The 27,950-nt window shown below is 37.9% G+C and overlaps 5 protein-coding genes across 7 annotated transcripts; 3 read left to right on the top strand and 2 right to left on the bottom strand.

The window, feature by feature from the left end:
* The first annotated feature begins 935 nt into the window (after nucleotides 1-935).
* On the top strand, nucleotides 936-3,578 carry LOC130717155 (1-aminocyclopropane-1-carboxylate oxidase homolog 1-like). Its single transcript, XM_057567287.1, has 3 exons — nucleotides 936-1,761; nucleotides 2,465-2,786; nucleotides 3,151-3,578. Exons 1-3 carry the CDS (start codon nucleotides 1,211-1,213, stop codon nucleotides 3,394-3,396), a joined length of 1,119 nt encoding a protein of 372 aa, XP_057423270.1. The 5' UTR covers nucleotides 936-1,210; the 3' UTR covers nucleotides 3,397-3,578.
* Nucleotides 3,579-4,304: 726 nt separating this feature from the next.
* On the bottom strand, nucleotides 4,305-14,866 carry LOC130717156 (actin-related protein 9). Its single transcript, XM_057567288.1, has 20 exons — nucleotides 14,710-14,866; nucleotides 14,554-14,626; nucleotides 14,312-14,421; nucleotides 14,136-14,195; nucleotides 13,981-14,046; nucleotides 13,754-13,856; nucleotides 12,749-12,954; nucleotides 11,212-11,332; nucleotides 10,974-11,038; nucleotides 10,219-10,308; nucleotides 9,290-9,340; nucleotides 8,657-8,788; nucleotides 8,331-8,420; nucleotides 8,158-8,228; nucleotides 5,895-6,097; nucleotides 5,771-5,814; nucleotides 5,637-5,686; nucleotides 5,092-5,137; nucleotides 4,867-4,917; nucleotides 4,305-4,716 (listed from the first exon to the last, which is right to left on the bottom strand). The coding sequence occupies exons 1-20, from the start codon at nucleotides 14,710-14,712 to the stop codon at nucleotides 4,573-4,575; spliced, it is 1,779 nt and encodes a 592-aa protein (XP_057423271.1). The 5' UTR covers nucleotides 14,713-14,866; the 3' UTR covers nucleotides 4,305-4,572.
* A 2,275-nt stretch (nucleotides 14,867-17,141) lies between these two features.
* LOC130718532 (uncharacterized) lies at nucleotides 17,142-20,031 on the top strand. Of its 3 annotated transcripts, XM_057569133.1 has the most exons (3): nucleotides 17,143-17,299; nucleotides 17,560-18,232; nucleotides 18,323-20,031. In XM_057569133.1, exons 2-3 carry the CDS (start codon nucleotides 17,641-17,643, stop codon nucleotides 19,675-19,677), a joined length of 1,947 nt encoding a protein of 648 aa, XP_057425116.1. In that variant the 5' UTR covers nucleotides 17,143-17,299; nucleotides 17,560-17,640; the 3' UTR covers nucleotides 19,678-20,031. The 3 variants fall into 3 exon arrangements, with proteins under 3 accessions (XP_057425115.1, XP_057425116.1, XP_057425114.1); XM_057569132.1 differs by having other exon boundaries at nucleotides 17,142-17,299; nucleotides 17,633-20,031; XM_057569131.1 differs by having other exon boundaries at nucleotides 17,560-20,031.
* A 1,811-nt stretch (nucleotides 20,032-21,842) lies between these two features.
* On the bottom strand, nucleotides 21,843-24,354 carry LOC130721037 (uncharacterized). Its single transcript, XM_057571764.1, has 5 exons — nucleotides 24,190-24,354; nucleotides 22,693-22,807; nucleotides 22,511-22,600; nucleotides 22,289-22,387; nucleotides 21,843-22,203 (listed from the first exon to the last, which is right to left on the bottom strand). Exons 1-5 carry the CDS (start codon nucleotides 24,255-24,257, stop codon nucleotides 22,102-22,104), a joined length of 474 nt encoding a protein of 157 aa, XP_057427747.1. The 5' UTR covers nucleotides 24,258-24,354; the 3' UTR covers nucleotides 21,843-22,101.
* Nucleotides 24,355-24,545: 191 nt separating this feature from the next.
* On the top strand, nucleotides 24,546-27,512 carry LOC130721566 (protein MAIN-LIKE 2-like). Its single transcript, XM_057572367.1, has 4 exons — nucleotides 24,546-24,681; nucleotides 25,218-26,213; nucleotides 26,299-27,059; nucleotides 27,148-27,512. The coding sequence occupies exons 2-4, from the start codon at nucleotides 25,223-25,225 to the stop codon at nucleotides 27,487-27,489; spliced, it is 2,094 nt and encodes a 697-aa protein (XP_057428350.1). The 5' UTR covers nucleotides 24,546-24,681; nucleotides 25,218-25,222; the 3' UTR covers nucleotides 27,490-27,512.
* The last annotated feature ends 438 nt before the right edge of the window (nucleotides 27,513-27,950 follow it).

The raw sequence follows: 27,950 nt of genomic DNA on the forward strand, positions 1-27,950 counted from the left end.
TCCGAGAACGAACGGAACTCAGCTACGGAATCCGCTTCCCTGCCTCCATCGTCTTGTTGCTCGCGGCGGTAGAAATCCAACTGAGCTTGTAAATGCTCATTCCGCTGCTGGATGTCGCCAATGCTGCGCATCACATGGCGCCATTCCTCCTGCGTCACTGCCGGTTGTCGCTCCGGAGTAGGTGAATTCTCCGGTGAGCGCTCCAGAGATCCGATCTGCGAAGGCGATGGAGGAGGTGGTGGTGATGGAGGAGGAGAAAGCGGCAAAGAAGTGTGTGTAGCCTGTACTCCCGCCGTTCGTATCGGAGAATCCAAGACAACTCGCTGAGGCCGCCGAGGCGGCGAGATTCGCTGTCGCACCGGTGAATGATGCTGCTTCCTGCGTCGAGTCTCCATCTAAACCAGGAATGACACAAACTTGATCGAAAAACGAACGCCGGTCACAAAATCAGAATCGGAAAACTAGAGAATCGCCTAATCGTAATCAGAGATAGCTTCTTGCACAATCAATCCACGTGAATGGGAATAGAAAGTTTATCTTCCCCACAGACGGCGCCAAAATGTTCTAGGAATGAACATTCAAGAGAGGGGTGGTACCTAGAGAGTGGAAGAATGTGCTCGAGGGAGAAAGAGAATGAGAGAGAAAGTGCTGAATTTCCTGTGTTATTTGATAAAATGAGCTAAAAGTCCTTTACAATTAGTAACTACCTCCTATTTATAAAGCTTGGGCACTACCTATTGGACCAATTGGGCCTCCGAAGTTGAGGCCCAACTTAAGGCCAGGCTCTCGCTCTTGGGCGGGCTGAACCCTGGGCGTCGCCCCTCTAGAGGCTCGCCCAGTCCACACCCCTCCATCCAAACAGAGCATAAATGCTATGAAAGATGAGAAGGTGTTTTATTATATGCATGCTGTGAGCTGTGAGTTGAGCCTCAAGTCAAGATCATGATCCTGAATAAATGCTTCAATATTTAACTCTATCAATGTTTGTGCTGGTCTTTTCTTTTGGTAGATTAATTGTCATGCTTCTAATAAGCCCAAACAAGAAATACTTCTTAATTAGTTGCTTTATTGAATCCAAGTGGTCTTAGTTTCAAACCAAAGCCTGTAGATTCTCCTCTCTTCATTCCATATACTCCTTGATCCCCCTGTTTAGAACCCTTCATAGTTGCTTTTATTTCAGAATTAATCAGCATATATCGAGTCTCTAAAGATGGTGATCACAAGCAAAGATGAGTTGGATAGAGGAACTGTTTCTAGTTATGATAGGGAAAGTGAACTCAAAGCATTTGATGAGTCAAAGGCTGGTGTTCAAGGACTGGTAGAAAGAGGTGTGACAAAAGTTCCACGGATATTCTACTGTGGAAATTCTAATTATCTCAGTGATGGCTTAACCAGTGAATCAAACTCAAAGCTCAGTGTCCCTCTAATTGACCTCACAACCATCCATCATGGTGATCCCATTTTGAGAGATGATGTTGTGAGAGAAGTTCAATATGCATGTGAGAAGTGGGGCTTCTTTCAGGTTATAAATCATGGAATTCCAACTCATGTTTTAGATGAGATGATCAAAGGAACTTTCAGGTTTCACCAACAAGATGCAAATGTGAGGAAAGAGTTCTACACCAGAGATCCCAGCAGGAAAGTAGTTTATGTTTCCAATTATAGTTTATACCATGACTCTTTTGCTACTTGGAGGGACTCTCTTGGTTGTTTGATGGCACCTCATCCACCAAAAGCAGAAGAACTTCCAGATGTTTGCAGGTTTTATTTATTTATTAACACGTCCTACCTTTAGCATCAACTTTTGGACTTGCTGGAACTTGAACCTAAAATAACAATTTAGTACATGTTTGGAAATTCTTCAACAATTGATTTTAAAGCCAATGAGTAGCTTTTGGAGGCCAGACTTGATTATGTTCTATAGCATAGAAGAATGCCTAGCCTAGCTAGGATCTGGGGTGAGTGAACATGCATTTCCCTTCTGGGGTCTTAATAAGGTCTAGGAGATTTCCTCTTGGGTTCCTAGTTGGTTTGAGGTTATATGATACTTTATGAGTCCATTTAATGGCTTAAGGGTTACCTTAATGACAGTGCTGATGATAGCCGTGAGATTGAAAGCGGCTACCTAAGGTGGGTACTTAATTAAGTGTTCCTGGAGTCCACTTATTAGGGTTTCTTTCTAGGCCGAGCTTCTCTCTTTTGGTTCGAGTTTGGGGCTTCCGAACTCGGGAGGTACAGATTATGACTAAAGTTGACCGAAGCACGGTATAACTAGTTTGTTAATTTGGTATTGACATCCTGCAACTTTGGGCTTGGAATACAGCAAATCTTTTAATCCTTAATCCTCATCATTTCCTGTGTAGAAAATTTTCAATAGATTTAGATGTGATGTCTTTATGTATATTTTCAATTAAATTTTTAGAAACTCTAAACTGCAACTTGTCTATTATACTTATACCTGCAGAGATATTGTGATAGAATACTCAAAGGAAGTAATGGTGTTTGCTTCTACCTTGTTTGAGTTACTAGCAGAGGCTCTAGGCCTAAATCGGTTTCACCTCAAGGAAATGGGTTGTGCTGAAGGGTTTCTTCTTCTATGTCACTTCTACCCACCATGCCCTGAGCCTGAATTAACCATGGGTAATAGCAAGCACACAGACAATGACTTTGTAACAATACTTTTGCAAGACCAGGTAGGGGGTCTTCAAGTTCTTCATGACAACAAATGGATTGATGTAACTCCCATCCATGGTGCTCTTGTAGTAAACATTGGGGACCTTTTGCAGGTAAAACCACCATGCATTATAAAAACAGTAATGATACTTAGACATTCTAATAGTGCAGACACTCAACAAATACCTCATTTTTCTTTTAATCTCTTTATTCTATCATATATCACATTTATTACTTCTCTCGCTTTTCTTTCTTTCTCAATCTCAAGATGTATGTTGGATGTCTGTACTGCGCGAATGGTCTACAAATAATTTTTCTTTTAAAAATAGCATTTTCATTAATTTTATTGAGCAAAGCAGAATGTACAGCAACTTGTGCATGTTTGTGTTATATTAAGTTTGAAAATGTAGCAAAGGTTATACATTTGAAATGAGAATTGGATTGTTGTAATTATGAGTATCATTTTACTTTGTGCAGCTTGTAAGTAATGACAAGTTCATTAGTGTTCAGCACAGAGTTATAGCAAAGGAGATAGGTCCAAGAATTTCAGTTGCATCGTTGTTTAGAACTGATGATGATGACTCAATAGTCTATGGTCCAATCAAGGAACTGTTATCAGAAGAAAGCCCACCAGTATACAGAGACGTGTCTTTAAAAGAGTACTTAACACATTATTATGCAAAGGGCATTGGAACTTCTGCTTTATCACACTTGAGGTTGTGATTATGAAGAAGAATTAAGTTTAATCTTGATGTTTTTTAAAATGGAAAACCAAGCTATGCTGTATCCTTTCACTGGCAAATTTATCTGTTTGGACCGCAGAATATTATCTGTTTTGCTTGAAGACATACTAGCATGTACACTTCTTTTTCCAAAACATACATAAATTGTTTCTTTGTTTTTAAGATGATTAGATTAATGCCCGAAGGTTTGCCTAACGGTAATTACATGAAAAAGGAATAATAATTCCAATGAGAGCAATAAAACAATGCCAAAAACATACATCAGTACAATACAAAAGCATGGTTGCTCAAACCTAGGCGTGAAAATAAAACCAAAAGGAAGGTGAGACTCCACTCCACCATTGGCCAATGATAACCATTGATCCAGAACCAAAATCTTGTGCTTTCCCTTCTTTGTTGCTGCTTCATATTTTTACACTCATTTGGCTCTTCCCTGCAAATATGACTATGAAAAGAAGAAAAGTGGCTCAGCCGCTCGAAATAGAGACAGGTGGAGGACAATGCTGCCACAGTTATGAAGGACACAACTATGAAGGTGGTTATGGAGAAAAGGAGGGGAGGGGGTGACAGAGAAGGTGAGGAAAAGAAAAGCAGTGGCTAAAGAGTGAAAATGACCACGGGTAGAAAAATCTCAAATGATGGAGAACTCTCACAAAGGAGAGCAAAAGAACCCAAAGGGTAGAAAAGCTTTATGAGAGGGCAAGAAACCCTCCCCACCCCACCCCTTAGGGGTGGGAGGGAGGCTGTTAGGTTTGCTGTGCGGCGCAGTTAGAAGGCTCTTCTAGGGTTTGCTTTCGATTATGTATAAATACTAAATAGCAATAAGACATATTTAAGACATGCAATTTTTAGCCAAATTTTTTGCATTGGCTTTCAAAGGGCTCAGGCTAATAAAAATCTATTTCCAAATGTAGTTCATTTCCCACTGATCACGGTGACCTAATCTTACACTTGCAAGGCATCTTTAATGTGGAAAGACCATAATTCAAATCTACACAGCTACCTAAACGCATTTGAAGTGAATTTATCCCTTAACACAAAACATAAGTAACAAGGAATGATGCAATTCTAATCCATGTAACTATTACTTGAATAGCCTATCTCAAACACTCAACATTCTTCTTTTCTACTTTCTTTACAATGTGTCAATGGCCTTTCAAGAATTCATGTAACACATAGCTTGAGCTTGAAGAAAATAAGAATCCTTGTACTTTCTGTTACTTCCAACGTGAACACCATTCTTAATCCAATCCTCCCGACTTATCCATGCATCTCTACCTAAATCAAGTACTCCAAGAATCTGCAAAGACACATCTGCTATGTTAAGATAATGAAAATTAAGAATGATAAGTAAATGCAGAACTTTTACTAATAGAACCATTTAATAACCAACAAGAAGATATTGATGAAGTAAGAAGTGAATCATGACAGCCATAAGTGCTCAACATACCGCCCCGCCTTTCCATGGCACAAAGGTTGGATTTGTCCTTGATTGTAGAACCTGAACCATGTATAAAAGACAATCACATTACAAAATCTACAAGTAAAAAGTGCAGGTCGAAACTTTAACTTTCACATAAAGAAAGATATGCAAATTTCTGCATACATCTATCATATAAATAAGAATAATAATGATAACAATGCCAATAACATAGATAAAAGGATCTGAAACTACCTCGACAGTATCAATTGCTTCATTTGGAGGAATAGCATGTAAAACTCTGTGACATAACAAGAGCGCGGGGCTCATCCATCAGTTTAACATCATTAAATTAACATCTTTCATGACACTAAGGTGTTGAAATTTAACAAGTAAAATAGAAGTAGAATAATGTTTAACAGGAGAGCAAAAAATGTAAAAGCCTAAACCAAAGGCCACTTCTAACTACACAGTTCCCTAAGAAAAAAAGGTAAGGAAGAATAATGTCAAACAGGATGAAGGAAAAATGAAATCAACAAATATAATGTTTAAGTTATGAAGCCAAAAAGAAACCAAAATTTTTACTCTGATTATGAAGTCAAAAAAAGGTAACTAAACCAATCAGATAGCATTTTCATTCCCATACCGAACATATATTGTATTTCCCTCATTGCCTAGTTTTTTTCCTTTTCTTTTAAATGAACAATGCATAAATTATCATTGCAAATATCAGTATCACAGCCAATTAGCTTCTCATTAGGTAGGTAAATATGTTGAGGTCAATCAAAATTGAAACAAACCTTTCTTCCACTGCAGGAACTAAACCATTTGTCAAAGCCACTCCACCAGTCTATTCCAGAAAAAATGAGTCAATTCCTTTGTATCAACATGTCATATTAAAATAAACACACTAAGCTCAACATGTAAAACTCACCAATTGTATGCTACAAAATAATTTTCTCTGGATATCGATGCGACCTGTGAATACAGAACCAAACAGTTAAGCAAGGCTTCAAGTCTATGCATATAAAATGGAGAAAAGCATATAAAAAAATTACCAGTGGAGAGAATGCAGTGGGTAATAGCCTCTGCAAGGCCAACTTTCTCTTCTTTTTTTGGCTTAGTTGAATAAAATGGGTAGCTTTCCCACATGGGTAGTCCTCCATTAACATTAGGATAGAAAGTATCTGACATATCAGATCTTCGGGAAAACTCATTAGAATAGAAAGTATCTTCTAGCATATCCTCATAATCATGAAACCTAGCAGGGGAAACCACTAGGGTTGTGTAAACATATGGGGTCGTTTAATTAAGTAAAAGAAAAAAGGAGATTTTAGAGATATATACAACAACAATAGCTTATAAAAAAAATCCATATCCCCGCCAAGTGAGGACTGAGGTCGGCTTTATGGATCGCACTGTGCCATTGAGCTCGATTATGAGAGATATTATTGATAATGAGAAGTTAAAGCATAATTTATATTTCATTTAGTTACAATTACAAAATGCACTTTTTACTTAAAAAAGTTGCCTTCACAACTTTTTCTATAAGCTATTCAAAGTAACTTAAATTATCAGGGAATCTAATTCTTATTTTGGCATTCTGATTTTTTTTCAAAAGCTTCGGCAAACATTCTAAAAAGGCTTAATCCTCATATTAGTCCCTGTCTTTGTGTCGCCGTCTGAACCAGGTCCCTGACCGGAAAAATTTGTGGAATACGTCCCCATTTTTGCAAAACGTCTGGAGCCAGTCCTCGCCGGAGCCCGGAGCTCCGGCGAGTGATGAAATGGCATAGTGACTGTGTAAATGAAGCCTATGTGGAATTAAAAAAATAAAAAATAAAAAATAAAAAACACATCATAAATTTTAATTTAATTAAAAAAAATTAATTAACCATTATAATCCTAAATCAATTAACAAAATCAATTCTCCTAAATCATCTTCATCTTCATAGAAATCATCTTCATCTTCATCTTCACCATGTCCTTCATCTTAATCTCATCACCATCTCCAAATAATTAAATTTCCTAAACCCAAAACAAACCTAGAATCAACAACAAAAATCCAAAAAATCAATCTTTCATGTTCACCTTCAACAAACCCAGCCACAATGAACCTCCACCACACCCAAACCCAGCCACTGAAACCGTAGAAGCTTGTGATGGACCCCAGCCACCATGAACCTCATTCATCAAGCTTGCTGACGAGGAGCAACAGCAGCAGCAGAAAAATCCAAATCACAAAGTTTCAGCAAGGAACTTTGAAAGGATTCATATAATAGCAAAAACCTAGTCATGTAAAAGGACAGACCCATAAAAAAACATAGGAATTTCAGAAATCTTGTTCAGCAATGGCACCAGTTGATCCTCACTCGTTCACCGACTCAACTCACCCAGCGACCACCCACATTTCCCTGACTCTGTACTTCGATTTCTCCTCCTCCACCATCCACGCCTCCGCACTCTTCACTCTCCAAAACCCTCACTCCGGCCCTTTCTTCCTCGACACTCGCTCCCTCTCCATCCACTCCATCATCGACCCTCAAACCAAAACCCCACTCCCCTTTTCCCTCTCCGTCAACGACCCAATCAAGGGCTCCCACCTCTCCGTCTCGCTCTCAAACCACCACGGAGTCGCCAACCAACACCACTCGCCATTTCCTTTCACTTTTTCCTTTTTTCTCTCACAGACAATCAGTTGCAGTCGGAGAACCGCTTCTTGTTCTCCGGGGTTTCTCTCACAGACAATCAGTTTATATTCATGGGTCTTTGATGATGTTGATGGTGAAGAAGAAGATTAAGAAGATGAAGGAGGAGGAGATGAATTTGGGGGTTCTGGATGAATTAGGAAATTATGAGTTTTTTTTGGGAAATTATGAGTTTTTTTTGGGAAATGAATTGCTTAATTTTGGGTTTTTTTAATTAATTCGGGATTAGATTTTTTTAATTAATTTTGGTTTTTTAAATTAATTTATGTAAATTTTTATTTTTTTTAATTCCATGTCAGCTTTATTAACACAGTCATCATGCCATTTCATCACTCGCCGGAGCTCGGAGCTCCGGCGAGGACTGGCTCCATACGTTTTTAAAAGAGAGGGATTTAATCCACAAATTTTTCCGGTCAGGGACCTGGTTCAGACGGCGACACAAAGACAGGGACTAATATGAGGATTAAGCCTTCTAAAAATCTTGGAAAGTGATTTTTATCCAAAATAGTGATTTCTCATACACACAAAAAAAAAAAAAAAAACACACTCATAAATCATAATTGTTCACAAACATGCTCACACCGCAAAGAGAGAAATCCATGAATGCACTAACCAAGTACGTGGTGGAGGAGGATATACTTCAGGAACCAAAAGCATTGGATAGAACAACCCCATAGGAGGAACCTGTGCAATAAAAATTGTCATTGTCAAATCATTGCAATATCCAAAGGCAAAACGTGAGACAGTGAGAGCAAATGTAGAAAGAACTCCACAGAGGATACGTACATTAAGAGCAGTAAGCCTTGTCTTGTGAGATCCAGCTGGCGCGTTGCCCTCATAGGAATGAACTACTGCAACAGCTTCCAGTTCACCCTCCTATAGACAGCACAGTAGATGATTCAAAAAATGAATCCAAGTCCGGAAGAAAGTAAAAATTTAGAGAAGCAGCACTAATCATATGCCTGCAACCCATTTACAAACTGTAAATCTCACTTGACCTAGATCTCTAAAAAGTAAAAACTCACGGAAATTTCTGCAAACCAAGATACAAGGTGCAAGGATAATCAAGTAGTGTTTTTGTGAAATGAGACAAAGTACTGCATAGAACTCACTTTGATTTCACAATATGTCTCTTTTAGTTGATTTAACATTAACAAATCTATAGGCTTTGTCAAAACATCTGTACGAATTTGTGGCCAAGTCTGGTGATGCCTTTGTGTCCAGAGAAGACTCCTTGATATATCCTGAAAATATGAAAGTTATTTTTTGGATAGTGACATAAAATACTACCACAAACACAATTTGGAACGCAGAAAATAAGATCAGTACATAATTCCAAGAACTAAACAACAGAAATCATGACATGAAATAGATAGAAAATGGGTCTATATTACATAATGGAACCAGTACATGATATTACAGTTGAAGTTATGGTTAAGTAAGTGGTTCTTTGACATGGCATCAGAGCTTTGGCATCAACCAAAGTTGTTATGTCTGTTAATCCTTCTTCCAATTTCTAACTCTTAATCCAGTAGACAACTTCATCGATTTATAGTTTACACATCACATAAATGAAAAGAAAATGACATACAGTTAGTTGCTAAACTAATGCGAAGAAAAGCATGGTTAGATAAAACAACAAATAATATATGTATCAAGTCAAGCATAATAGTAAGTACATATCTTCCAAGTTCCAAACTTACAAAACATCAGTGATGGGTAGAATACGAAACAATATTTTGTACCTCACCACCAAAAGTTAGAGTCTTTGCGGTTGAAGGTAGAGCGCCTCCGTCCTGAACAACAAAAGAATCAGTTCACTACCACGTTTTTTTTTTCTATATGATCTACCATCAAGGATGGGCAGAATTTAATTTGATCGCTAATATGTAAAGACATGCATATGGCCAGTGAATGTAAATTTTCTCCAAAGCTAAGCTGGCAAAGCCATAGTAGAAGCTGTATTACCATAGAAGTTGTTTTACTGAAGTGGCAAAGTAAACTCAAGGACTATGAAGAATCAAGAATTTATATTATTAATACAAACATCACAAGCAACAATTTTTGCTGTCAAATGTCAATGATTACTGTGGACAACTTATGATTTATAGCTAACCGCATAATGAGAAAAGGCTCCTGCTGTTATTGTTGCAGTATCTGTGATGTCTAATTGCATATTTATATTTTATGTTATCGAAAAACTGTTACTTAACTTAACAAGGACCAAAACTTATCACTGGCAGATGGTGGCTCATGGAAGTGGGCCAAAAATCCACCATAGATATATGGTGGATGTCATTGAGGCCAACAACAAACTCATGTCAGTTATATCAAAACTTAAACTGTATACAAAAAATTTAAATAATTTGCTGAATATAATTTGTTGATCTAATAGATGGTGGTGCTGGATAGACATACAGTGATAAGTTGACTGTAAAAGTAGTGGATCATAGAACTACTAATCCAGAAAGACATTCATAATTTACACTCACAAACTGTTAAATCATTAAGTTATTCCAGCTTCCAAGATATAAACAACAAATGCCTTTTCCCACTAGGTGAACTCAGCTATATAGTTCAATCAACAATATACAATTATAAATTAAATATGCAAAACGGGTCTACAAATAGTAATAATAATAGAAAAAGGTCAAAAGCATGGAGTTTCACTTACCTCTATGCATATAAGTGACGTCACCTGAGCACCAATATTCACAACACATGCTGTTGATAATCCATTTCCGAAAACGGCAGCAAGACCTTCCTGATCAAACAATTCCACATGAAATCTAGAGTTTAGAAACTAATGAATAAATCCTGACAAATAGTTTCCTTCTAGGTACAAAAAAAACCTATTTGATCAAAGAGTTAGATTTCCACCACCCCCATTCTCTAAATTTCACCACCCATTAGGATCGTGTAGATCAAAGATGTTGCTGGTGGGTTGTGACCATAGAGCACAAAGGATTGTAAAGCAAGTGCAATAAGTTTGAGACTAGGGAAATGCAAATAAGTCTACCTCAACACCTCCCAATAAGACTCGGTTTTATTTGGAAACTGTTCAGGAAAACTGTGACCTTGAAATTACCCAAAGAAAGTAAATTAAGAGTACACAAATTGACACCCAAAACTGCTTTGCATAACACATTCAGTTTCCTAAACTCACTGCTACACATGCTTTGATTCAAATTTGAGGGACTGAACCCACTCCTGGAATATGAAGCTCCCTACTGGCTATAAGTAGTCCATCTATAATCATTAGTTCACCAGTGTCAAGGGATTTTGTATAACCCAGAAGAAATTTCAAAATATTAACAGTAGCAAAACAATAATTATGACAATGGTGATGTTTAAATCATCTTATAATAATTGTAGATCAATCCTCCATTCATCGTGTAAGCTTATAAAAGCAAGATAAAAAGCTCATACCTGGTGTACCACTGCTGAGCCAAAGCAGAGTTCTTGCAGTACTAAAGATAGCATTTCCTTTATTTCTGTTTGTGCCAAGGACAAAAACATAAATGACTATATCAGGAGCGTAGAAATACAAATTCTATGGGTAACATACAAAATGAATGGGTGACATTATCTTTAAAATACTTATCAGACATGTCTAACAATAAAAAATTGAAACACAAAAGTTCAAACTAAGAAAGTTTTACGGTACCACGATTATCAAATGTTTCTGGCATAACAAGAATAGCTGAATACATATTTCTTTCATTGCGAGGAATGTGCAGCTTCTCTATTAAAATCCAGTCCCAAATAGCATGCAGATCCTCAAGTACCTGCAAAATAGGCAAGCAGCAGTGATGTAGAAATAGAGTGAGAGCAAGAAATAATCTCAGCGACATTCAGAAAAAATCATTAATTAGTAACAATTATCTATCATCTCCAAGACATAGCTTGTATAAGCAAATTAGATGTTCATCGACTTAAGCAACAAAACCATCAATTCCCAAATCACTGATAGTAAATCCCTAAATCAGTACAGTAAATCACTAATACAAACCCTAATTCCTAATTCCTAATTCACAGTTAACAGAATATAAGTTATTAAGGGTCAGTGAAATATTCATCTGAGATCACTTCTCTGAAACAATGGTTTAAAAGCCAGATCTGGCTTTGGAAGTGAAGGAGGAAAGTTATTCTGGTGGTGGAAAGTTCAAGTGTGTACCAACGATTCTTTTCACTAGGTTTTGGATTCATACTGACAAAAGCTTCTAATTGAGAATCCAGTGTAAATTCATATATACAAAAATAGTAGAAGACGCCTAATTTATGACATGCAATGCAGGTCCTCTTTCCAGTGAGTAAAGAGTTCCTTTTCAAATTACCTTCATCACAATGGCTGGCATTACCAAAACCTTGCTCAGACAAAATGTGGTGGACTGGTAGTCATGTAAACATACTAAAGACATGGACATATTAAACCTACTTTGTAAGCATAAATGTTAATTGATGTAGAAAGAGCACCAGCAAGGAATAATCTCATAAAATCTCACTCTAAATATTCAATAATCCTAAGTTAACATCCTTAAGGCTTTGTTTGTGAGTTTTTGGGGGGCAGGAGGAGAAGGCTTTCAGGGGGAGGGGAGGGCAAGAGACGGGAAGGAGGGTAAACCCTTCCCTTGTTTGGAAGTTTCAAATTTCTCTATACCTCAAAATTTGAGGGAACTCCACAAAACAACTAAATGAGGGTCTTGGAGGGTTTTCAAAAATTACCCAAAGCCTTCCCCTCCTTTTCAAATCTCTCAAACAAGGGGAGGGCTTCTCATAAGCCTCCCATTCCCTTCTCTCCCTTCCAAAACTCAACTCACAAACACACCCTAAGAGAATAAAATTCATAGAAGGGTCTAAACAGAGCCTAAATCTGCTAGGACAAGCCACACAATTAGAAACCTAAAATCCAAATTTATAGTAACATCATAAATCAATATAAAATAATAATTAGAAATACCAACCCCTCATACTGAACTAGCTCAAGAGGCTTTTTAAAATCTTTTTTCTTTCTGATTTATTTTTAAGTGAAAATAGGCACAAGTCTTCATAGACATTGCATTATGAAGCAAAAGTTAACAAGGGATGATACACGATTCCCAAGGATACACAATATCTACATTTTTTTGCTCATCAGTGAACTATTGGGTATCTAACTAAAATTACTTACACTGATTGTATTTTGGTTTGAAAGTGATAAGTACCTGCTGCATGGGATAATATAGTGAAATATTCAAGTGTCCTCTGCGGATTGGACGGCATAAACAATACGGATCAGCCGGGGATATTCTTAGTGCTTCCTCACCACAAATAAACTCTCTGAATTTTTGTTCGTTGATACCAATTTCCTTTGAATCTGTACCTTCTTTTGGATCCAAAGACTCACCGGTCTCATCTTTATTTGAAGGTTCTGAAAATGCCAATTCATATACATAAACATAGTGCTAATTATTATAAAGTAACATAGATTTTAAATCAAATCAATAAGTAAATGGTGTACACTTGAACATCTGTTTATGATGCTAATAATGGATCATAAAGAACCAGAAAGCTTAAGTCATTTTGTTTTGTCTGCAAAATGAACTCAAATTAAGCATTAGAGAGTAAGTGCAATCCTGTTAAAATTGATGCAGAATATATTCTTCTTCACAATCAGCAACAGAACTTGTTCCAATGCAGTTATTTCTGTAGTTTCATTCTTTATGAGTCATGATAGGTTACAGAATAATACAATAGAGTTTGGCCTATGTTTTACAAGTATGCAGATATGGACTCCACAAGAGCCTGAAGTCCTGAACTTATGAAGGCAGCAAAACAAGTACTTGAATATCAAAATTTCAAAAAATGAATCCGACCTACAAGTTAAAATGTAATGAACTCATGCAAGCCTTCAGCGTCTTGTCTAATCGAATTCTAGCTCCAAGAAAGGTATACTAAACTAAAGCAAAGATGCATTTTAGAATGTCGAAATCTAGGACATTTGTATGCAGACTTTCAGGCAATAACTTCATACCTGTCGGTCTGTCCTGAATTCTTAAATTCCTGATTATCATCTCATATTAGGTAAGTTCTAGCTCATATTGGGTACTTGGGAGAACAGGCTTAAGATAAATCAAATGCTAAGCTAGTTCACATAAACATATCCAAAGCCACAGATAGAACTGTAGAACACAGGAAGTTCAGGTAATATGAGATTAGTTTCCTCTTACCTGATGCTGAAGAGGAACTAGTGGCCTCCTCATAGACATTAGTCCAAGTGAAGGGCAAATCTTTTCGGGTAATATGTGGATTATGTCCATCAACGCGTCCCAGCTGCACATTAAGTACATTGAAATTCATAGTGTTGACGCTGACTTTCAATCCGTTTTATGATGATATACTAATCCTATAGAAACCAATATCAACTTCAAAAACATTTGAAAGACACTCCACATACCTTTCGAGGGAAAGAGCTACTAGGAGTTTCTTCATCCAGAAACGGTATCTTCAACAGTGATGCAATCTTTATTTTTATGTAAAAAGGGGGAATGGAAATCAATATTAGCAAACTGTAACATAAAATTCACAGCTTCACAATATGTCATAACTTACAGAATCATAAGCCTTTTCCCTTTCCATGTACAGAGCAGTGGTAACCTGACTATTAAGCATCTAAATGCAAAAAACAAACACCAACAACAAGTGAAGCAAAACATAAGTCCCTATGGAGAAAAAAACGGGAGTAATCACTAATCAGTAAAACAAAACTATCAAATTATCACAAAAACCTGATCTTGAACATTTTTCTTGGGAACTTGTTTGGTATGGCGAGCAATGCAATGAGGAATATCAAAAGGGGTGTCCTGTGAAGCCAAGCCAATTCTTATATTCGCAGAACCTGAGCAATAACGGGTATCATATCAACAAAGTTGCAATTTTCAAGTGCCAAGTTCTGATTTTGACCGAGTTGAAGTGATTATGGGAAGAAGATAGGAAGTGGGTAGTGTGCAAAATTGGATTTTTCGCATACCTGGGTTGATAACAACCAGATTGGAGCCTCGTTCGGACATCACTTGTGAAGGAAGCGCGGTTTTAAGGTAATCCTGTGACATGAGGACATGAACAGATGAGAACAAAACTGTGGAAGGGGTAACAGAGAAAGAGAGAGGGGGGAGGAGAATTGTACCATGGGGAAGAGAGAATGTGGCAGTGAATCGAGTGAGAACTGAGAACTTTCAGGTTTTGCAAATTTGGTGTCTCTGCTCCTTCTTTCTTTGCTTCATTCACTAAGTCCTGCAAATATATGGACTCAACACATTTTCCTTTGTCTACTCCAAACAAAACAGAAGACACTTTTATTTGGGAATTGAAGTTTTTTTGTTTTTTATTTATAATTCTTGTGAGTTTCAATAGTTTTTATTTGGCTCAATTGCATATTTGGTCCCCACATATACCTTTTCCACGATTCTGGTCCCCAACAAAAATTATTATTTAAAAAGCCACGTCAGCTTTCCGTTAGTTTTTGGATGGAAACTGGACGGAAAACTAATTCTGCAAACGGAGGTATTCGTCGGGGACGCATAATGCAATTGATTTTTGTTGGGGACCAGAATCGTGGAAAAAGGTATATGTGGGGGACCAAATATGCAATTAAGCCTTTTTATTTTTAATAAAAACGGGTTAAGTCATGATTGAGATGATCATTTCAAAAGAACAAAATGATTGAGATGATCCATTTAGTTGGGCTAGAATATGTAAGCCAACTTAATTAGTTAAATGATCCATTTAGTTGGGCTAGAATAGTTGTATTGATTAGTGTGGATTACAGTGTAAACCTTAACTCATAGGCTCATGATGGGAAGGGACTAGAGTTAAATAATTTATGGTCAGGTCTCATCTGTAATCACTTATCTAAAGTAACTCCACTGTTCACCCCATTGATGGCTATGAAATGGAGTGTGAGATACAGTGGAAGCCCTAATCACTCATACTAGAGGATCAAATCAACCAATATGATAAGGTACATAACTTATTTCTTACCATTTGGTGTTCTATAATCATGTATGAATTCCAGTTTATGTTTACACATTTCTTCAAGGTTTGCCATTTTGATGATAGTGCTATGTTTCTCAAATGATTAACATTACCAATGTTACTATTGTGGTGCAAGTCATATGTTGACTCTTGGGCTATGATGCTAGTTTGTCATTGTGTAACTTCTTAGCCTTTTGCATTGATGTGATTTCTTCTATAATAGCTTTGCTTTTCATTGATAGGAGTATTGAACATAACTGCAAGAATTTTACCTTTCATCCTTATCTAAGTCTTTAAGCTATTTTGGATTAGCATACGATATGTGTTATCCAAGTCTTTGCTTCAGGTGATTGATGGATGCTTTAATTTATTCATTTTGGATAGTTTGGTGAATGATGTTTGCATATTCATTCCAAGAGACTATAGCGGCTTGCTGAATATGTAAGTCTTCAATAGATGATCATGATAGGACTTGAAGTACTTTGACTTTCAGGAGGCAATGGATGTCCTCGTGCCTTAGCATATGAAACTCAAGACGCATAATATATGCTTTAAGCTTTGCATGGTTTGAGAGTAATTCAACTTTGTGTATCTTGATGATTCTTGCTTTGCACTTGTTGAATACTCGTGTCTTCAATAGAAGCTTTATAGACAATATGGTTTTGCAAGTTTTGCTTGTTTGACTTCTTTAGTAGAGGATGACTACCTTGTAATTTGATGCTCATGTAATATCTTGTACCCTACTCCCAAACATGGAGAAGGCCTTTCTCCACAAATAATATCTCTACACAAAATAGATCATCCTATTCCTCACCAAAAGATTAAAATTTTCTCTCTAAAAATTGTCTTTTTTTTTTGTTTTACAACTGAAATTGTGAAATTGTGTCACGTCAATTAAAAAATCACTTAAGTAAAGTTAGAAATATCATATTCGTACATTTTTAATTGATGTGACACAATTTCATTGATTGAGACAAAAAATGAGACACTATTTAAAGACATAATTAATGTCCATAACGATCGTAAAAAATATGTTAGTAAACATAAACATATAATAAAAAGTAAAAAAAAAAGAGATTAATGGATATGTACCGTCAGTGTAAAGAAGTTTTACACTGACGTCCAATCACATTATGCCACATAGGACTAAGTGGTTACAATTTTTTTAATTTTAATTAGTAAATTAATAAATTGCTGATGTGGCGGAAATCAATTGGGTGCATGTGTAAAACAAGTTTATACTGCCAGTGCACCTCCCATTTTCTCAAAAAAAAAATGGAGCAACTTTAGATTTGAATTACATATTTATTTATTCATTAGATTTTTGATTTATTAATTAGATTGAAAAATCACAAGAATTTTTTTTCCAAAAGAGAAACAATTTTAAATTATTGTAACGTCCTTGATGACTTTGTCAAAAAAAAAACGTCCTTGATGACCCTAATTTACGGGGCATAATAGAACAAACATTTTCTTTTCATTTATTTGAAATGGTTTGGACTCTGGACCATATGATTCTTTTTAACTGGTTTGGTTTCGAGAAAAGCATATCTATTACTTATGCTAAAGTTTAAACAACAAATTATATAATTTAAAAGTGAAAAGTTACTAAAACGCAACGAAAGCAAGCAAAAACGGCACCCAAATCAAACGCTTGTTGTTCCAGTTGAACTTTGAACTATGCTGCTGTTCTTCGTTTCAGATCCACTGAAGAAGATAGCACCCACCTTCTGATTTCACGGGTAAAACGCCACAACCACTTGTGAATTTGTTCATTTTTTTGCTTTCTGATCTCTCACCCAATTTCCAATTCTGCTTCCAATGGAAATTTCAAGAATGAACTATTGTTATTGTTAGTTATCATACACCTTGATTATGATGAATGTCTTTGTTCAATTGAAAAATGCACATTTGCATGCTGGGTTTTGAAATTTTGATTCTGGGTTTCTCATGTTTTTTGAAACTGTTGTGCTTATGCTGAATCTAATGTTTATGTATTCAGATCAATTTCAATGTGATGTAGATAGATCCTGTAGAAAAAGCAAGGTTATGTTAATGTATTGATGTCAATTCAGGCCTCACAATGAGTAGAGCATTTTCATCAAAGAAAGCAGCTTCCTCTTTGCCTCCACCACCTGCACCAACCACAAAAGTTGCAAAACCCTGTTCTTCTAAGAAGAGGCGAAGTCCTAGAAGCCCGTTACAGAATCTCAACCGTGTTTCCGGCAGCAGCAATAGGAGTGATGGTTCTTCCACTGTCTCATCAATTGAACCCCCTAAGGGTTGTCTCAGGTTCTTGTCTTCCTCGTCGTATAAAACCCCTGTCCACAGGCCAAAGAATATTTCAAAAACTCCCAGCTCAGGTGCTAATGAAACTGCATTGGAACGGTCTAAATCCAAGTCCTCGAAGGAGAATCTCCCGAAGGGTAGTAATGCTGGGTTGCCAATGAAAAAGCTTGTGTCGGATAAGGCGCGGGTGAATAAGAAGAACCCTCCTTGCCTCTACCAGTGGCAGTCTGGTAAAAAATCTGGCTCCAGGACTGGCCAAAAGTCTAAGCCTTTGGATGAAAATGGCAAGTTTTTACCTACATTACCATCTGCATCCAAGGAGTTAAAGGAAAAGGGAAAGGGAAAGGAAAAGGAGGATATCCTGGGAAGGATAAATGATAATGCTGGTGAGCGTTCCCTTCGCAAATCGTGTCATAGTGATGTAAGTATGACTCCTTTGAGTAAAAGAATTAATGTGTCAGATTTGGATATTACAGGTAATGGGGAAGTGGAGGAGAACTCAGACACAAGCATTTGTAGAACACCTCCAATTCATAATTCTGTTTCCCCAGAGATACAATGTGTTTCAACAACACCTGCTTGTTATGGTGCAGGCTATATTGTTTCTGGTGTCACTGACAAGAGGAAATGTAGGCCTAGAGGGATTCTCACTGTAGAAGAGAATTGTTCAGAATTTGCTAAAATGACTGCTGATAGTTTTGATGATGATGAGAAGAAGATTATAATAGATGCTATTAACGAAGCTAGCCCTACCTTGTTGCCTTTGCCAACTGAAGCTTTAGTGAGGTGGCTTTCTTCTCCATGTAAAAAGGAAAAGAAAATTCTGAAGTCTGAAAATGGACTGAATCAAAGTCAGGGACTAGCAGAATCCACAAGTCTTGATTCTGGTACTTCGCCATCATCCAGTTCTAAAACTTTTTGGAATGTAAGTGATAGCAGTGATTTGTCTGGTGCTGCTAATGGCACTTGGAGCAAAATGAGTTCCTCAGTTTCTCCAAGTAGACTTTCTAAATTTCAAGTAGCTTTTGATTCCATTGCACCTCCTTCTTATCCATCCATAATGCTTTCTCCCAACTCCACGCCTTCTTGTAGGGCCTTTAGCTCCGCAAAAGGAAAAAGTGATCAACACCGTCTCAATGATGATAATTCTCCCTTCTCCCTGAATTCAGTTGGAAGTAGAAATGTTATTCAAACTCCACAGTCAGATTCCAGTTCAGATTTACCTGTTGGACTGTCTCTGGTGAGTGCATACAATGGAAAGGAAGATAGTTCCAACCCTGAGCTTAATTCATTCAGTGAAATTCTTCAATCAGAAAACTTACTTCTCAAAAGTTCTATGCCTCTGGAGGATTCTGTTAATTCAAGTTTCCAATTTGATTGTTTAACTGTGCCTTACGAGTCGATTGATCTCAGCAAACTACGAAAACTTCTGGATGATCCGGACCCTTGGTTATCCAGTTCTACAATGGAGAGTGCATCTCAATCCCAAATGAGGATATCATGGAGGGAAGGGTCAATGAGCCAACTTTTTGACTGGGATGAGTTTGACTGTTGTAGATGCTTGTCAGATGAAGAAGACCTTGGCAATGATCGTGGTAGCAATAGGTTAGCAAGTACTCAAACTGAAGACAATGCTGATGGCAGTGGAAAATTGAACTGTGATGTGGGACTGTCTGAAACTGAGGGCAATGAACTGGAAATTGATGGCCATGACAAAGAAATGCTTCCATCTTTGTTATCATGTTCAGGTGCTGAGTCCATAAGCACTGATGGTGGTGGTCTAGCTGCTTCAAGGGATGATGATTCAGATTGGAGACTTTACGGGACATGAACAAGTTATTTAAATTTAGGAGTTTACCGTTCATTGTTTGATTTTGAGAAAAGTACTTACTGGTTGAGTTGGTTAGTTGAACAAGATCTTACTTTGAGGTTATCTGGAAATCCGTCATTGCTCATGTATACTTGTTAATCATAGGTTGAAGGAGGGATTTCTACTTGGAGGAAGCAATTACTTTTTTCTTTTTCTATGTTTCATGTAAGAATAGACATGGTTAACTGCTCAAGTGGTTAATCAAGTCAACAATGGTTGCTCATTAGCCACTCTTTGAACATTAACTGGTTGAGTTATTAATTCTTCCTAAACTAGAAATAATTTAACTCACTTCTTGTGATTGTTTTAGTAAGATCTTCATCCTTGTTTTCTGAATTTGTTCCACTCTCCTGTTGATTAACCTACATGGAAGTCATTTACAAAATGTTATGTATCTGTTTTTATGGCTTTTGGTCAAAGTGTCTCCAATTTGTCAATTGGCTATAGGAAATTATCAATACTAGCTTCATGTAGGTATCTTCCTCCAACTTCTATTTTTCCATAGCTGTAATAACTAATAAATAACATTATAACAAGACATCTTTTTGTAGCTATGTTTCATTCATCCCTCTAATTTAAGATAGTATTTAACTTAGAGACTTCAAATAATCATATGCTTTATTGACAATTTCCACTAACAATTTCCATTATTTGTGCGCAATAAATAATATTTTCCTTGCTTAGAAGACAAATGCTTGTCCCCAAAAAAGAAGACGACAAATTGGTTGCGCCAACGGCCAACTCATTGATGGATGGACCCATGTTGAAGTGGGAAGATTGTCCCCGTACACAAATTTGGATTTTTATGCCACAAGTTTTACTATTTGACAATTTCTCTTGTACCATATCAAAGTCGAACCGGTGAGGGTATCAATGACATGTTGGGGATCTTCCCAACGAGAGTTGTCCGCCAACTGAATTTTACGACACAGGGGATTCGAACCCTAACCCATTAAAAGGTGAGAGTTAAACTCGAAACCTGTAATTTGTTGTGTCAACCTAAGTTGGCGTCATGCTTTCTTTCACAATATGTTTTAAAACTTACAATTTAATCTTTTACATTCCAGATAATAAATGAATTGAAACGTTCTAAACCCTTTCATTTATAATAAGACCATCAATAAATTATATTAGAGACCGAGCAAACTTCATTAAAATATAAATTGCATGAAAGCACACCGAATTATCATTAAATCAAACCTCATCTAAGTCAAACACAAAATACTTAGTTAAGTTATGATCAACCTTAACATATTTTTTGAATGTGATTGATTGACAATGTAATTTTTTTTTTTAACATAGTTGGTGTATATAAATTGAACTAATACATTGAAGAGAATAATTTGTAGTAGAGATAATGTAAATTAATATACACAATCAACCAATTAAATTTCAGAAATATGAAAAAATTTACTTTTTATTTAATTTAAAAGTTTAATAACTATGCACTTACATTGTAAATTAGTTTTACACAGACATCCAATTTCGATTCATGATTTAATAAATTAAAATAAAATAAGAAAAAAATAAAATATGACTACATATAATTTTTTTTTTTTTGAAAAGGACTACATATAATTAATTGTCTCTGTAAAACTTTTAGTTAGTGCATATAAGTTAAATTCTTAAGCTACGTTATTAATGTCACACATTTAAATTTTGATCATATAAATCATCTTTGGATAATCCATATTAAAACTGATTCACCCATAAACCATAAACCATGTTTTTACTACTAAAGAACTAACATTTAACATACGTTATTTACATTATGTTCCTTATGTGCTGAAATTGATTTGCAGAAAATCATTTTTAACTTACAAACCAGATTTTTCTTGCTCTGCGATAGATAAAGCATCATTCACAACATAAAGAAAGATGTGTATAATAAAATCATTCTATTGTCCAACACACAAACATGCTGAGAGGCGGTTGTTTCTTATGAATCTTGAGAAAGTAGGTGCCCCAAACTCCCAAATTAACCAAGCATTGGATATATTTGTATAGGTTATACTATCTTGGAGATTATATCACATTAGAATAATACCGGATTAGATTAAATAAAACAAATTGAACTGCATAAAACACTGAAATACTTTAATCTGCGTCGCGTAGCTACTACACTCTGAAGAATATAAGGTTTAGGATTAAAGTACTTTGTAGAATGGAGAGATATCTCATCCATCAAACCTTGATTCACAAGGAAATCTAACAAAAGTTTTTGCTAGTAGCTATTCTCAGTGCAAGTACAACAGAATGATAAGAAAGCTCAAGCATATCCATAATGAAGCCAACTAACAAAAACAAGTTTAAATGACTATTTCAAAATGCAGCAACTATGGCCATTTGACAACTATTCACTGGAAACAGATACATTTGTAATTTCTAAGTCGTTTTTGTTTTTGTGGTCTTCTTCCTGAATTGTTTTCTGGGAATTGAGTTCTTCATCCCTATGAAGAATAGCAATGCACCAAAAAGTGCTGTGCTCTGCCATCAAAAGTGAACACATTAAATTCTTGCAGCGATAAAGCATCAGCTAGAAATAATAGAAATAACAGTAGTTTGAATGAACCTGAATGAAATCATTCAGCAGCGAACTGTATTCAGGCTTATTAGGTCTATAGTTGTAGAAATCATACAGAACCGGGGTGGCAAGCAACAAATACACAAGCTGGGAAAAAATCAATAGGGTTGTCATGTTTTTGGACCAAAAAGAACAAAGATCAAAACTTGAAAAGTAAATTTAAGAATGACAACTTCTATTAATTCCAAAGCTAAGTGAAGAAGCCCTTACCAGAAGATAAGATCCAAGTGTGCTACCGACCACAAATAGAATCCCACCAACCCCCTTTAGAAATATGATAGTAGCTACAACTTGCCGAATCTGTATTTAATATTTCAATCAGAAAGGCAACTAAAAAGTTAAATTGAGTTCCATGGAAAAAATGTTGATGATATGAGAAAAGATGACCTTACATTAATATCTGGTATCACCAACCCCAAATTAGAGGATAAATTCTTCCTAAGAGCATTGAGCTTGGGAATCAACTCCTTCGCAGGGGGTCCACCAGTGGCATCGAATTCATGAAACCTAGCAAGATACATTCTATATCAATACAAAAGTACCAAATGTTGCTTTAATAGTATTATTAGTAGACTAAAGATTACTATAGTAACATTTGAATAGCTAAAATCTTGTTAACAAAGGTATATTGTACAGAGGCAAAGCATATTCATGAACATTAGGCTGGTGACCTTCCCCTAAGTATGTTACAAAATAAAATAATATGACCAAAGAGCTGCAGAAAAGGAAGTGTCTACAGAAATGAATTCCAAGTAACAAATCTCCAAGGAATCAAAAAAGGAAGTGGCTACAGACATGTATTCCAAGTAACAACTCTCCAAGGCATAATATCAGCACAACAAAAGTTCCTAGAACTCAAATCCTTGCAAAAACTGCATGCTGTACTCTAGTCCTTTCATTTTTATGAAAGAAATACTATTAGAAACCAGCCAGCTGAGTTCTCACTCCATAAGCTGATTTTACAACAACTAGGCTTTTATTCTCTTATATTAATTCAATATGCACACATCTCCCCCAATATAGGCAAAATATAACATTAAAGTCAGCAGAAGTCATAAGCCTTTAAAACAAAAACAAGTAGAAGGAGAAAGTCAATATGATTGATAAGTAATGACAAAAAACTAACAAAAACTGTTAAGGAATACAACATGACAACTGATTATCAAGATTTAAAAACGTTCGTCATACTATTTAGTGTCTCATAGCTCCCTCTAAATTGTCAGTCACAAACTTGTACACAAGCCATGTTGAATGCACAACTTATACTATTATCACTTGACATGATTTATCATAGAGATCTCTAGTTATTAGTGTGACTTAAAAAATTATTGGGTATAATCTCGGACCGAGATAGATCGGATAAGATAGATGTACTATTTACCATCCACATGTCCAATGAATTCTCTTAAACTGAACCAAATGCTTCAACACACAAGAAAATTAGCTTGACATTTAAATCTATCAGCTTGTGGTGTCTATAAGACTATAATTAACATGATATCAAACTCTCAGTAGTTAATGCAAACTTGAAAACCCTAATTTGAAGAAAACAACTTAAAAGGAAAAGCAACATTAAACCCACATCTGATGTGAACTTTAAGATTCCATGGGCACATTGGTTGCCTTTACCATTGCAATCACACAATAGTCCCAAAATGACAGCTACAATTAATCTCAATGATTTGCATAAAACAGCATGAAAAAGTAGCAGAGAAATCTGAATTCACAATGGGAAGAAGAAACCTAGATATCAATTCAACAATCTTAAGGGTTTGTGTGTAAAATTGAAAAAACAAATCTGAATGAAAACCCAGATGCGGAATAAACGAAAATTGAAAGAGGTTTTGCGAAAAATGGATGGATCTGAAGAGAAAGAGAGGGAGAGTTACATCTGCCATGCGGAGAGGATGAAGAGGGAAGCGAAGAGGACACGACCCAGGAAGGAGAAGAAGCCCATTGCTCGGTGATGGAGTTGCAGAAGAAGAAAAAGTGGGTGTTGTACGGTGGTGTTGAATTGGAATTTGGTGTTTTGGGGAACCAAGTAGTGTGAGGTTCCGAGGGGAGTTGGGTTTGGGCCCCCCTATGGGGCTCCCCGCCCCACTTAAAGTGGGGAAATTACTGGAACGCCACCCTTTAATAGAATACGGAAGACACATTTCCGTATTGAATACGGAAGTTTAATATCCGTATTATATTAGTATGTAAACCGGCAAGGGTTTATTCAAACTCATTTCAAACTCATTTCCGTATTTTGCCAAGCTCTTCTCCCCTCTTCAACCTTCGATCTCTGTCGCTCCCCTTGCTTGAACCGTGTACTTGAAAGGTTCCATCATCTCCATCAAAGCTCTTCACAACCCCATTCTCAGAATTGAAACCTAGAGGTAAGGATTTTTGGATTTTCCCCATTTAACTTGAAATTATGTTAATCATTGAACCCTAGGGTAGTCGATTGTTGCTTGTGTAGAGGTATTGTTGGCTGAAATGTCTTGAATGTGGTTTGGGTTTAGGGCCGATAGCTCATTGTCGTTAATGGCGTTTCTGGGTAAATACGGATCACAGGTTTCCGTATTGAATATGGAAAATGGTTTTCCGTATTCAGTATGGAACATGGTTTTCCGTATTGAATACGGAAAAACGTTTTCCGTATTCATCTCAGAACCAAACCCAACACTTATAATTGATTCTGGGTTCAGAATCAATTATAGAAGGTTTCCAAAGCATTTGTGAGTAGTTTCTAGATGCCATAATTGATTATTAGCTAGGAAAATAAAAGTTGATCCAAGCATGCATAATCCACAGAAGATCCGATTATCATCTATGTACTTATAAAATTCTAGGAATTTTCCATTTGCTTGCATCATGTTTCTGTCTATGGCTGAAATGGTATATATAGTAAATGTTTGCTCTGAATATATAGTGAGAATGAAGAACAGAAAGAGGTCTCATGCTTCTAGTGAGGATGTCGGGGCTACTGAGGATAGACACCGGCGGTTACATGCTTCTAGCCGGCGCGGCGATCATGCTGCAACCTCTCAGGCGGTGGAGGCTTCAGCTCCAGTTGTTTCTCCGCCGTCTCCCATGATTGAGGTTCCTCTGGTTGATTATCCGCCGTCTCCCACGGTTAAGATACCTACAGTTGTTTCTCCGCCCTCTCCCATGGTTGAGTCATCAGGCGAGGAGTCCTCAGGCGAGGAGTCCTCAGGCGAGGAGTCTTCCGGCGAGGAGTCATCAGGCGAGGCCTCATCCGGCATGGGAGGATCTGACGAGGATAGTATTCCTCCGCCTACTGTTGATGCTGATGTCCTGCCGCCAGAGCAGGGGGAGCAGGGGGCACAGGGTGGCGAGGAGGACCTGATCCAGAGGTTGCCGCCGTTTCCGGGGGGGCCTGTTGAGCTATCGCTCCTCACCCATTATGCTGATCACAAGGCTCCCTGGGCGTGGCATGCACTCCTACGCACAGACGAGCGGTATGTGGACCGTCGACAGTTGAAGGTGGCCACAGCTGGGGGGAAGGTTTGGAACCTTGCTTGTGATGGTGATTCAGACAGTCACAGGCGGGTTCGAGAGTTGATTGAGCAGACGGGTCTTCATCAGCTACCATATTGCAGCTACCCGGTGACAGATGCAGGCCTTATTTTGGCCCTTGTGGAGCGATGGCATGAGGAGACTAGTAGCTTCCACATGCCGTTCGGGGAGATGACTATCACCTTGGACGACGTGTCGGCTCTTCTCCATCTCCCCATGGGGTCGAGGTTCTATACGCCTGGGAGGGGGGAGAGGGACGAGTGTGCAGCGCTCTGTGCTCAGTTGATGGGAGGATCTGTTGGTATTTATGAGGCTGAGTTTGATACGAATAGGTCCCAGACTATTCGCTTTGGGGTCTTGCAGACCCGGTATGAGGCTGCGTTGGCGGGTATGTCTTAATTATTATTGTATTGTCTTTGTATCTATTATTATTGTATTGTTATAAACTATTAACTTAATTCACTTCATTGTAGAGCACCGATATGAGGACGCTGCACGGATTTGGCTGGTGAACCAGCTAGGCGCCACGCTCTTTGCTAGCAAGAGCGGAGGCTACCATACGACCGTCTACTGGATAGGGATGTTGGAGGATCTTGGTCGAGTGTGCGAGTACGCGTGGGGCGCGATTGCGCTCGCTACGCTATACGACCAGCTTAGTCGAGCGTCCAGGAGGGGGACGGCCCAAATGGGAGGTTTTACCTCGCTCCTGCTAGGATGGGTCTACGAGTACCTTTCTGACCGCGTCATTATCCGTAGGGCGGATCTGGAGTACTCGCAGGACCAGCCTAGGGCGCGGCGGTGGGCTATGTCCCGGGTCGGGCATGCAGGCCTTGATGAGAGGCGAGTCATGCTCGATGAGCTGACGGTGGATGACGTTATATGGACCCCATTTGAGGACCATCGGGCTCATCGACCACGGGATCCGAGGGCCATGTATTCTGGCTACATCCGGTCGCCATTTGGCCGTGTTGTTCGACGGCATCTACCAGAGAGGGTTCTGCGCCAGTTTGGCTTCATACAGGATGTCCCTCGACACCCCTCTGAGATCCAGACGTCTGGGTCCCTTGCTGAGACCGCAGATGCTGCCTTTGCTGAGTTTGCGCCGCACCTCCGCCCTCAGGGGATCTCCGCTACATATCCGGGAGAGGCTGTGGAGGATTACATGAGGTGGTACAGCGCTGTGTCCCATCGGTTCATCATCCCTGATGATAGGAGGGAGGAGTTCAGTGCAGTGGTAAGTTTGAATTTTATTTTCCATTCAATTGTGATTTTTTGTTCATGATATTTTATTTGTATCTAATGTATCTACATTATTTTTGCAGACTGTTATGCGTCGGGCCGTGGACTTGTTGGAGCAGTCACTCGAGGTGCCAGATGCTCCTGCAGAGGGCACGCATTCCCGATCCCTCACTGAGAGGGCGCTGGATCTTATTAGATCCAATGCCTTCATTGGTACCCAGGGGGTAGCCTTTGCTGCTGTCCGAGGAGCTAGAGCTGCAGGAGGCAGAGGTCGTGGAGACAGAGCGCGTGGAGGCAGAGGCCGTGGAGGCAGAGCCCGTGGAGAGGGTGCTCCTGCAGAGGGTGCGCGTGGAGGCAGAGGCCGTGGAGGCAGAGCCCGTGGACCTAGAGGTCGTAGAGGGGCCGGTAGGGGTCGGGGCGAGTGATTGACTATATATTTGTATATTTTTTTGTATTTTTATATTATGACATGTGACTCTTTGTATTAGGACTCTCTTTATATTAATCATGCTTTCTATTTTCACTCATTATATGCCGACTCTTGTATTGAAAAAAACCCGTATAACTACACCGTAAATAATCAAAGGCAGGATAAGTAACATAAATAATTCATGGCAAACAGTTTAAAGGGTACACGAAATTATTCAGAAGCAACACGAAAACAAAATTAATCCTCAGTGATATCGATGAAGTCGTGGGGTCCGCTATCCTGTGGAAATACTTTGACTATGTTGGGCAACGTTATATTCAGATAACGAACAGATTTACTCGGTGCAAACACAGCAACCTGCAAGTAAATTGCAAATTTAAAAGATTAATGCGTACTTGTTCAAAGGAAGCAAGATTAATGTTTAAGGTAATAGACCTTTTGGAGAACAAGAACAGA

The sequence above is a fragment of the Lotus japonicus genome, chromosome 5, assembly GCF_012489685.1.
Source record: "Lotus japonicus ecotype B-129 chromosome 5, LjGifu_v1.2".
NCBI lineage: Eukaryota > Viridiplantae > Streptophyta > Magnoliopsida > Fabales > Fabaceae > Lotus > Lotus japonicus.